The sequence below is a fragment of the Arachis hypogaea genome, chromosome 12 (assembly GCF_003086295.3).
Source record: "Arachis hypogaea cultivar Tifrunner chromosome 12, arahy.Tifrunner.gnm2.J5K5, whole genome shotgun sequence".
In the NCBI taxonomy this organism is placed as follows: Eukaryota; Viridiplantae; Streptophyta; class Magnoliopsida; order Fabales; family Fabaceae; genus Arachis; species Arachis hypogaea.
The window spans coordinates 98,580,747-98,593,224 of record NC_092047.1 but is presented as its reverse complement, the minus strand read 5'-3'; the positions used below and the strand labels follow the sequence as shown (position 1 = coordinate 98,593,224).

Genomic DNA, 12,478 nt, shown 5'->3' with positions numbered 1-12,478 from the left:
TGGTGGCTTGTATAGAACTAACAGTGCTGTGGTCCCATTTATAAGAAAATGGGCACGAATGAATGCTATTCCATTTCAACAATGACGTTTCCCTAGCTAGTGCTTAGTTTTCAGCATCTTTGCATGACATTATTTCATCTATATCATCATTTGGCAAAAATAATTTCACCAAAATATTTAAATTATATATGTGTGGTACATCATTTGCCCCTAATAAAATTAAAAGAAAGTATAAGAGACCAACACTTCTTAAAAAAAAATTGAATAATCTTATATTATTAGATATAATTTTATACTATTAAAAACATTAAATTAATAATAATTAATTGATGGTTACAAATCACAAAATTTTGTCGATCCTCTAACACTCTTCTAAAATTGATTTGATATATCTAAAATTTTGAATTTTTTTAATAAATTTACTGAAAAATAGGTAATTTTGTATGAATTTATCTTTTACAAGTATTGTATTTTAGGATTGGAGGTTTTCTTCCAAAAATTTAAATTTTTTCAGTAGGGCATAATCTTTCATTGCTACTTTTAGTTAATACTTCACTCCACAAATTTACTAAAATTTGTATCAATATATAAAGTCAAAAATTATGATATTAATAATATTTATTAGGAGATAATTAAAAATTATTTCAAATAATCTAAAATGATCTTATTTAATATTTATTAATTATTATTATAATAATAAATATATAATTATAAATGTTATATATATAAGATAATTTTTGATAGGTTTAATTACTCTGCTGTTCCTTATAGTTTTGCAAAATTTTCAATTAAGTCCCTATACTTTTTTTTCTTTTAATTGAGTCCTTGCATCAAATTTTTTTTAATTGGGTCTTTACACTTTTTTTTTCCTTTTATTTAGGTCCATGTACCAATTCTTTTTTTTTTAGTTGGGTCTCTATAAAATTAAACCAATTATTATTAAGAGGGATTTAATTGAAAAAAAATTTGGTACAGGAATCCAATTAAAAAAAAAAAAGTATAAGGACCTAATTAAAAATTTCACGAAACTATAAGAACTAACATAGTTATTATTGTCTTTCTAGTATTAACGTTAGGAGATATAGGCAATCCCAACTACTTATTCTTTTTTTGGTTTGGTCCTTAGAAGAAAGGAAAAGAAAATCTCACAATTATTGCATGTGTTTGTATGTGAGAGGGACATTTTTCATTATTCCAATACCAACCCATGAGTGATAGTGAGTCAAAAGAAAAGCAAAAATCCTTTCATTCATTCCTCTGCTACTAGCTCCTCTATATAAGGAGGTTCCAAAATGGTAAAGGTTGTCAAATGCAACAACATAATTCCTCCATTAATAAGTCTTCTTCTTCTACTTGCCATCTTAGTTATTCAAGTCATATGGAGAAGAACGCAATTGATGCAAAAAGCGGAGAGGTTGATCATGAGATGAAATTGGTTCATGATTCTTCACTTGATTATAAGGGAAGGGTTCCTCTCCGAGATTCAACTGGTTCTTGGAAAGCTTCTTTCTTCATTATTGGTAAGATATATAAACTTGTCATGCAACTTAATTTCTTCAGCATATATATGTGTATCTTATATATAAAGTTAATATCATTTTTTTAAAATTTAATTTTAATATACTATTAGTGTAAAATAGTTTTATACATACATCTAATTACATGTATAATATCACATTAACAAAAATATTTTTTTTTACATTAATTATATAAATAATTACTTAAAAAAAACAGATGTAATTAAATGAAGATATAAAACGTTTTAACTATTAATGCATCAAATTAAATTCGTACCATTTTTATTCTTATTATTTGGAGGGTATTTGAATATTGATCCTTATTATATGCCTTTTTGGTTCTCAAACTTCCTAATCACTAATCAATTTTCTTAACACTCCCAATTTCGAAATAGTCATCATATGTTATTTAATTTGTTTTATTTGTGTGTAGGGTTTATCTAATAATCACCAATTTTTCATTCTCTTTATAAGAATTTAAAAGACTAAACATGAAAATTTCTTTATATATATTAATTGCATTAGAAGTTTTAAAAACTCTATAACAAGTAGCCTAATTGGTCTAAACTAGTGTAGTGTATTGTATTGGGCTTTGTTGCTATTGTTGTAGAAACTAGTATAAATAGGATAGGCTATATACTAGAGTAGAAGAGTATTATGTGAAATCTATTTAATTCTCTTTCTTGTGATATGATATTTTTCTCTTGATTTCTCTTTGATTCTGTAATATAATTCTCTTTCAAGTATTCAATTGTCGTGGTCCTAATTTCTATACTCATCACAATGGTGTTTTTATTCACTCTCTTACTTTAATTTTATGGCAATTTGATGAACTCAAATTTAATAAAAATTATTTATAAAAACGTTTAACTAGTATATATCTTAGCGAAACCCTATATAATCTTGTTGATTAATTTAGCTTTTTATTTTTTTTCCCATATATATAATTGCACTGATGGTATAAATTTAAAAAATATTATATCAAGAATTTTTTTATAGAAGTCTTTTTAAGAAAATTAACCGTTAAATTAAAGTTAATAGTAGTATAATAGGAGTTTAAAATCTACATGAATATGAATTATTAGACTATAAGATATGTTCAATTTATACAAAAAACTTAATACAAATTGTATTCATAATAGATAATTGTAGTTTAATATAGTTCGGTCGATAAATAGTTTAGTTTTCACAAAAGAATACAAACGACGATATCATTTTACTTAAAATGATATTCTCACTTGATTCTTACTTTATTTTAGTGTATGTTAATTTCTTACACATGAATGAATGGAATAAGTACTTAGGACTTAACTAGTGCTTCATATGTATGTATATAAACTAGCTTAAAAATTGGAATATATAATATATATTAAGCCAATTAATCTTCCAGATATTACTAATTAGTATGCTTTAAGTTAACTATTGAGCGGTGTTTTTATTTCATAAGCTTTTCATAAAACGTAATAATATATTCATATTCTTATGTGAATATTCCCACTACATATGTTCATGCTTCCACCAATACTTTTTGTCTTGTCTGAGATTCCTCTTTAATCCCCCCCTATATCTTAACAACTTCAACCTATATACTTTAACTTAAATCTCAAATCCCATCTGAACTAGGTTTAGAAGTTGGAATTCGAATACCTTTGCATTTGATTCATACAAATGAGAATAGAGCAATTTCAATAATAGAGACCTCTCTATATCCCATCAAGAAAGTCAACTTCTCTCCACAAAATTTAGATTGTGGACAATTTCAAGGGATTTCGTTGCTATCTTCAATTCATATAGTTAGCACTATGTATTTTAAGAAAAAAATACAAAAAAAAAAAAACACTAATTAATTTTAGAATTTAAAATTTATAATTTAATATGACTAATATTTTTATTATTAATCAGTATCTTTAGTCATTAATTTAATATTTTTGGTCTAACAATCTAATAATATATTTTAGTCAGTATTTTAAATATTATTAGTTAATTATTAGTCAAAAATAATAAATTCTGTTAATTTTTTAGTATTATTTATAATTAAAAAAATTAATTAATATTAACTAAAAACATTAATTACCTAACAATATTTATATTTTACATATGTTGTTTGTTATTTGTATTTTTTTTTTAAATAAGATAAATAAACTGATTTACAATTTTTATTATTACATGGTTTATAAAATTTAGATTATGAAAATTTTAATATTTTTATCTAACAATAAAGATATATAAATCAATTCAATGCCCAAAAAATAATGAGCCAGGAAATTAAATAATTTGTTATATATTATGATCAGATATATTCTAATAATGAATTGGATTGGTCAAGAGCAATATATACAACCACCGAAAGTGGTGGGTTCCCACTATGTAAAACTAAGACATATTCTAGTAAGCATTAAGGATGATAAATGATATCAGCCACACAACTTACGGGTATTGATAGTAGAGACTATTACTATGAATATAATAATTTTGCCATTACAATGATTGTTTGTCTTTTAAGATTCCCATTTTGTACTATTTATGCTATGATTCCTTTTTTTTTTTTTTTTTTTCATTTGAATATGCTTAAATTTCATTTGTACAGGAGATTTATAAATACCTTAAAAAATAAAATTGTATGTGTTGTCGCGTGTATGTAGCATAATATATATGTTGGTGTCACATGCAATTTCTTCAAATTGAAAGAAAGAAATTAAAGGACGTGATGGATTATATTTTTCTTTTTTCAGTTTTCTTTTTTGAGAAAGTTTTGATATTATGTTATAATTTTTTTTAAAAAAAATTAAGTTGATAAAAAAAAGATATTATTACTGTATAAGGATTTATTCGGACATTATTTTTGAAAAAGATTTTTTTTAATGATATTTTTTTAGAAAATTTTTTATAAAAGTAAAAGTGATTTTATGTTTGGATATCTCATGTAAAAAAAAAATTTATTTATCAATTATGTTTGGATAAAATAAGATAAAATTATTTATTTATTTATTATGTAAAAAATATAAATTATAATTTTTCAAAAAAAATGTTTTTTTAGTACTTTATTTTCATTATTAAAAATTTACTAAACATACTAAAAATAAAATTTTTATTAATTTTTTTATCAATTTAATAACGTTCAAATAAATACTAATTAACAAATGTATTTTCCTAATTAACCATAAATTAAACAACAAAGAGTGCTTTAAATAAAATAAAGGTGAATGCTATGGTGTCTTTAAAATTGTGTCTAACTTATCAAAAAAGACAAATAGATAATATTTAATAAATTTTAAATATTTTATTTTTGATTTAAACATTTTATTTTTTACCTTTAAAAGCAAGTTAGATAATTTAGGCACCATAGACACCATAGAACTCACCTAAAATAAAACGTTAAAAAGTAACATACATTATGTAGTAAAAAATTGATTGACATGATTGATTTGATGATGTTTGTTGATTTGCAGCAATTGAATTCAGTGAGAGGTTGAGTTACTTTGGAATAGCAACTAGCTTGGTCCTTTACCTGACAAAGATTATTCATCAAGATCTTAAGACAGCCGTTAGGAATGTGAATTATTGGACAGGTGTCACCACTTTGATGCCACTCTTTGGAGGATTTCTTGCTGATGCTTTCTTCGGCCGTTACACTACTGTCATTGCTTCTTGCATTGTTTATCTTCTGGTACCTAACAATAATCTCAATCATTTATATATCATTCAATTCAAATTATGTGTTTGATTTCATTTCTGTACAATTGATTTTCTCAAAATTAATTAGATAATCTTCAATATTTATTTTGAGTCTCTCAAAATATTATATCATTGTTTATAAAATTATAGGTTATAAATAATAATTTAAAATTAAATGTGATTGATTTTAATTTATTTTAAATTTTATATAAGATGGCAAAAATTAATTGATTCTCTACTATAGTAACCTCGAATTTTTAAAATGAGATTGGTTTTATTTAATCAGTTATATTTAATATAAAATAAAATTTAGAACTATCTCACTTTATAGACACATCACATTTAAAACTAAATGTGATTAATTTTAATTCATTTTAAATTTTATATAAAATGATAAAATTTAATTGATTTTCTATCAAAATAAAATCGTTTTTCTAAAGTAAAATTGGTCTCATTTAATTAATTATATCCAATATAAAATAAAATTTAAAATTATTTTATTTTATGGACACGTCAAATTTAAAATTTTTAAAACACCATATTAAAATACTCTTATATCCGTTAATAAATTATAACTTAAATGATATAATTTTTTATACTCATTTATGAGATTGCGAATTTGAATCTCTCTATCTTTAGTAAAAAAAAATAAAAATACTCTTATATCCGAAGCAAAAAGTTTGAAAATGTGAGTATAATTATAAAACAGGAATAAGTAAATCTAACTTGTTTACAATGAAAAATGCAGGGTTTGATTCTGCTTTCTCTGTCATGGTTCTTACCAGGCTTAAAGCCATGTGATGATACAAGCACATGCGCTGAACCAAGGAGGATCCATGAAGTGGTTTTCTTCCTAGCCATCTACTTAATATCCGTTGGAACCGGAGGCCACAAACCTTCCTTGGAAAGCTTCGGAGCCGACCAATTCGACGACGACCATGTCGTGGAAAGGAGGCAGAAAATGTCCTTCTTCAACTGGTGGAACTGTGGTCTTTGTAGCGGACTCATTCTTGGAGTAACCCTAATTGTTTATGTACAAGATCATGTTAATTGGGGAGTTGCTGATGTTATTCTCACATTGGTCATGGCTTTCTCATTGATCATATTCTTGTTGGGAAGGAAATGTTATCGTTATAGGGCACCAATGGGTAGCCCTTTGACTCCAATGTTGCAAGTTTTGGTTGCCGCCATTTCCAAAAGGAAGCTTCCTTATCCTTCTAATCCTAATCAATTATATGAGGTTTCCAAGTCTAATAACAACAACAACAACAATGGAAGGTTCTTAGGCCACACCAAGAAGCTCAAGTAAGTAGTATACTATATGGTTATTCAATTGCAATTTATAACAACAAATCTTAGGTCATCAATTCTTTTTTTTTTTTTTTACATTTAAATCAATGCTAACCAACACTCTCTTTTTTACATTAAAAATATTGTCATATTTGTACTTTTTTTTTTGGTGACTTGTCATATTTGTACTAGATATGTATCTCGTTAGATACTTGTAAATACTTTTTTAATAAAATATTATAATAGAAAAATCTAGAATAAAAAGTCTTTATAAGAAGTCAAATCTTATAGTTAAAATATTCAAAATAAGTTTAAATGAAATGAACTAATGCCAATTCTTTTAAATCTTATGTTATTTTGATACTTTAATTTTTGGAAATAGATACTGTAACTCCTATTTTGATAATATTACATCTTTTTTTTACAAATTTATGCATGGATAAATTAAAAAAAAAATAATAATGTGTGGAGTAATATTATTAAAAATGGAGTAAAAAATTATCATTTTTCTAATTTTTTATAATTTTTAAATTTTATATAATATAGGTGTTAAAAAATTTATATATCATCCTTATGCAACTTATTAGTATTAAGCAGAGTTATGTGTATATAAGTTGATGATATAATAATTTGTGGTTGAATTTGTTTCAGATTTCTTGACAAGGCAGCAATCATTGAAAATGGTGGAAACATAGCAGAGAAACAAAGTCCATGGAAGCTTGCAAGTGTGACCAAAGTGGAAGAGATGAAGCTAATTATCAACATGATCCCCATTTGGGTTTTCACATTACCATTCGGAATATGTGCCGCACAAACATCCACGTTCTTCATCAAACAGGGTGTTATCATGGACAGAACCGTCGCCAAAGGCTTCCAAATCCCTCCAGCTTCAATGTTCACCCTCGCCGCCATCGGAATGATAATATCCGTCGCCTTTTACGACAAGATCCTCGTCCCTCTGCTAAGAAGGCTAACGGGGAACGAGAGAGGAATCAACATCCTTCAGAGGATTGGTTTCGGAATGGTTTTCTCTATCGTTACAATGGTAATTGCGGCGGTTGTAGAGAACAAGAGACTTCACTATGTTGAGATGAACCCTTTAAAGGGTTCACTAACAATGAGTGCGTTTTGGTTGGCGCCACAGTTTCTAATTATTGGAATTGGCGACGGTTTTACCCTTGTAGGGTTGCAAGAATATTTCTATGACCAAGTTCCGGATTCAATGAGAAGCTTAGGGATTGCACTTTATTTAAGTGTTATTGGTGCTGCAAACTTTCTTAGTAGCTGGCTCATAACAATGGTTGATCATGTTACCGGTAAGACCGGTAAAAGTTGGATCGGTAAGGATTTGAACACGAGTAGGTTAGACAAATTTTATGGCCTATTGGCGGTGATAACCACGTTGAACTTGTTCTTGTTTGTGTTCTTCGCTTGCCGGTATTCCTATAAGAATGTGCAAAAAGTTGTGGTGGCTGATTGTGGTGAAGAGAAGAGTGATGGTGATGGTGTAGGGACAATGGTTTAATTTGAGTTTGTTTCAATATTATTGGTTCTATATTTATAGTATAAAAATGTCTAGGATTGCAGGCTTTGCTGATGATGAAATTATTATATGTGATGTTTAATTTCTACTATATAGTGAATGAATGTTAGTTGCTTTGTTGATATATATCAATAATGTTGTTTGATCATTTACTTTGTTATTTTTGAAAGAATAATGTTAATAGCAAGGGAAGAATATATAGTAAATGATAAATTAAGACAAGTAATACTACGTCTGCAATGGCAAAAAGTTGTTCATATATATTAAATAATCTTTAGTTGGTTACTCATTGAAATAGTTTACAACTTTACTTGAAAAGAAATCATTACTTTCTAGAAGAGTTAGTAATTTATCTATGAGCAAAAAAAGTTTCAACATAGAAGATGAGTAAAATTCATATTAGAAATGTTCTAGAAAAAATAATCTAAATAGCATTATTATTTTGATAACTTAACCAAATTCCTCTTGTTTAGTTTTTTTTTTTTTTTTTCTGTTTTATCGATCCACTACTCACACTCTTACACCAACCAGGGGTGGGAATGGGAACTTATCTAAAGGATAAACCATATCCTCTGCCTCAGTAGAAATAATGCATATTTTGGGTACTGTCTAGGGGTGTTTGCGGTGCGGTTTGGTTCGGTTTTAAGGGAAAAAGTCATCCGATCCGAACGCTTAATTTATGTGCGGTGCGGTTTGGATTGGATGAAATTTTTTTGGAAATCCGATCCGATCCGATCCGATCCGATTACAAGCGGTTTGGATCGGTTTGGATTTGCAGTTTTTTAAATAAAAAAAATTAAATGCATATAACAAGTCTCAACATCAAATTTTAAATAATCAACAATGACATAACAAGTCTTAACAATATCTTAAAAAGCCAACGATAACATAACAATAGAAATAAAATTATAGGTTAGTTAAAATAAATAAATAAATAACATTTTGAACATAAAATATTTATTAAATAATAATAATACATGAATAATAGAAAAATGTATAACAAATTAAACATGTTATAAGTATAATTGTAAATATAATAATAAAATAATAATATTATAGCACATTGTGCGGTTTGGATTGGATTGGATCGGTTATGAAAAGTAGATCTGAAATCCGATTCGATCCAGCGGTTTGCAAAAAATAGAATCCAATCAAATCCGAATTAGTGCGGTTTTAATCGATTTTCGGTTTGGATCGAATTGGATGAACGCTTTAATTTGGATCGGTTTGAATTTGAACACCCCTAGTACTGTCTATCCCTTTTTTGTGTTTTAAGTTTTTGTTATAAACCTTCAATGATTTTCTTCTGGTCTTAATATAACACAACATAATAAAATAGAATTTAGACCGGATGAAAATTAGGTCTAGATGAAATTTAAAATCAAAATATTAAACTATATATATTATGCTAGTGGGCGTGACAGGTTTGGCACCGGCTAGTGGGCATGAAGAGCTGCGACTGAGTACACGCATGGTGGAGGCGGGAAGAGGCAGAGTGGCAGTCCATGGAAGAGGGCCTGATGGAATTCCAGCAGCAGTGGCCGCGGAAGATAATGCTGATCACGGTGATGATGATGACCGAAATGGTGAAGATGCTGAAGAATTTGGAGAGACTGGGCCTGGTATAAAAGCTGGTGACGACAGAAATTTACTAGAGCCTAATGACAAAGATGGTTATGATGTGGACGACGGTGGCTTGGAGGATGTAGCTCAGGCCAATGATGATGAAGTCAGTGACAATGAGGATTTAACATTGGAGGAGCAGCTGTTGGAAAACAAAAGAACTTGAGACTTAGCAAAGGAATCAGGAGCAATACTGTATAACGAAGAAGATGATATTATGGCGATCCTACAACAGCAGAACGAAGAAATTGCTCTGAAAAAGAAGTTGGCGAAACAAAGGGCTAAAGCGAGGCGAAGCAGACCCAAATCTCATAAAAAGGTGTGCAATAAATTATTGAAATAATTTTTAGCTCTTGGAATATTAGGGGGTTGAGGGGGGATGGTAAGCTCGGATGATAAAGAATCTGAGAAGTATGTTTAGATTAAACATGGTAGGCCTGGTAGAGACTAAAAGACAATTAGTGACTAATTTTGATGTAAAAAATATTTGAGGGAATAGTTGTGCGGGTTAGGATTTTGTTGAATCTGATAGTGCATCTGGTGGATTGTTATTAATTTGGGATGGTGAATTTTTTAAACTAAGAAATAGCCACAAAGGAGAGAGATGGTTGTGTGTTGAAGGGGAGATGGTGAAGTATAATTTTAATTGTGCTTTTATTCTCGTCTATGGTGCGCATACTAGAGATGAGAAGCTTGTTGTTTGGGAGGAGTTGAGCTACATAGCTGGCTTATGTCAGGTTCCCTGTTGCTTCATGGGGACTTTAATGAGATTGTACAGGTGGAAGAAAGACGGGGGACAGATACATTACCCTTGTCAGTCGAAGACTTCAAGAATTGGATACATGACATGGGTGTGGTGGACTTGCCAATTACTGACCGCAAGTTTACATGGTTCTGAGGTCGATCATGCAGCCGTATTGATAGGGTTCTGGTTAGCCTGGAATGGCTTAAAAATTTTCCAGAGACTCGGATGCGAGGTGGTCCTAGGGGTTTGTCTGACCATTGTCCTATTATAGTGGAAGAGAGGGGGCGAAGCGACGGGCCAAGGCCTTTCAGAAGTCTTTATTCGTGGTTTACCCATGAAGGTTTTCTGAGAATGGTCAAGGAGGAATGGAGAGGCCTTGGTGAGGCACAATTCACTGATAAATTGAAGGCTCTGATAGGTTCTCTGGGAAGATGGCATAAAGATAACTTTGGGGAGATGGACAAGAAAATCATGAAGTTTGAGGAAGAGATCAAGAAGATTGATGACAAGGTGGGTGGTGGTGTTTATGATGGAACAATGGAGGCAAGAAGAAGGGCGCTGGTGACTTTCTGTGAGAAATGGTATGTAAGGAAGGAACTACATTGGAAGCAGATGTCGCGATCTAGACATGCGAAGGACATTGACAAGAATACAAGGTACTTCCACAATTTAGCTTCTGCGAGAAGGAGAAATAACAGGATTGATGTGTTGCTCATTAATGGAAGATTGATAAGGAATCAAGCTCGGATTAAGATTGCGATTAGAGATTTCTACAAGAGTTTGTATCATCAGGAAGAGTCTCCTTTGATCGGGTTTCGGGACGGATTAGTAGAAAGAATTAGTGAAGATGATGCTTTGGCTCTGGAGGTGCAGCCGAATCCTGAAGAGATTAAAGAAGCAGTGTGGGATTGTGAATCTTGCAAGGCGCCAGGAAGTGATGGGTACAACATGAACTTTATAAAGAGGTGTTGGGCTGAAATTGGATCTGATTTTACAGCAGCGGTAACGGATTTTTTCCTTACATCTAAGCTACCAGCGGATGCGAATCTCACTTGGGTGGCATTGGCCCCTAAGTTCATTGGTGCAAAGGAGATCAAAGACTTGAGACCGATCAGTATGGTAGGTTGTGTGTATGGTGCACGAAATTGTGATCTCAGGCAACGGTGCCAAAAATTCTGTACGCACGTCTTAATAAATTATTTTTCTTTCACAACTTCGATACAACTAACCAGCAAGTGCACTGGGTCGTCCAAGTAATAAAACCTTACGTGAGTAAGGGTCGATTCCACGGAGATTGTTGGTATGAAGCAAGATATGGTCACCTTGTAAATCTCAGTCAGGCGGATATAAAATAGTTATGGAGTTTTTGAAATTTTATAATAAATAAATAGAAAATAAAGATAGAAATACTTATGTATATCATTGGTGAGAATTTCAGATAAGCGTATGGAGATGCTTTCGTTCCTCTGAACTTCTGCTTTCCTGCTGTCTTCATCCAATCAATCTTACTCCTTTCCATGGCTGGCTTTATGTAAGGACATCACCATTGTCAATGGCTACTTTTCATCCTCTCTGTGAAAATGGTCCGATGCGCTGTCACTGCATGGCTAATCATCTGGAGGCATCACCGTGGTCAATGGCTGCATCCTATCCTCTTGTGAAAATGGTCCAAATACTCTGTCACAGCACGGCTAATCATCTGAAGTTCTCGATCATACTGGAATAGGATTCACCCTCCTTTTGCGTCTGTCACTACGCCCAGCACTCGTGAGTTTGAAGTTCGTCACAGTCATTCAATCCCAGAATCCTACTCGGAATACCACAGACAAGGTTTAGACTTTCCGGACTCTCATGAATGCCGCCATCAATCTAGCTTATACCACGAAGATTCTGATTAAGAGATCCAAGAGATAATCATTCAATCTAAGGTGGAACGGAAGTGGTTGTCAGGCACGCGTTCGTAGGGGAATGATGATGATTGTCACGTTTATCACATTCATGTTGAAGTGCGAATGAATATCTTAGAAGCGGAATAAGTTGAGTTGAATAGAAAAACAGTAGTACTTTGCATTAATTCATGAGGGA

General features: G+C 30.6%; 1 protein-coding gene across 1 annotated transcript; it reads left to right on the top strand.

Moving 5' to 3' along the window:
* Positions 1-1,112: 1,112 nt before the first annotated feature.
* LOC112727823 (protein NRT1/ PTR FAMILY 5.6) lies at positions 1,113-8,173 on the top strand. Its single transcript, XM_025777736.3, has 4 exons — positions 1,113-1,520; positions 4,967-5,184; positions 5,941-6,497; positions 7,134-8,173. Exons 1-4 carry the CDS (start codon positions 1,310-1,312, stop codon positions 8,005-8,007), a joined length of 1,860 nt encoding a protein of 619 aa, XP_025633521.1. The 5' UTR covers positions 1,113-1,309; the 3' UTR covers positions 8,008-8,173.
* Positions 8,174-12,478: the final 4,305 nt, after the last annotated feature.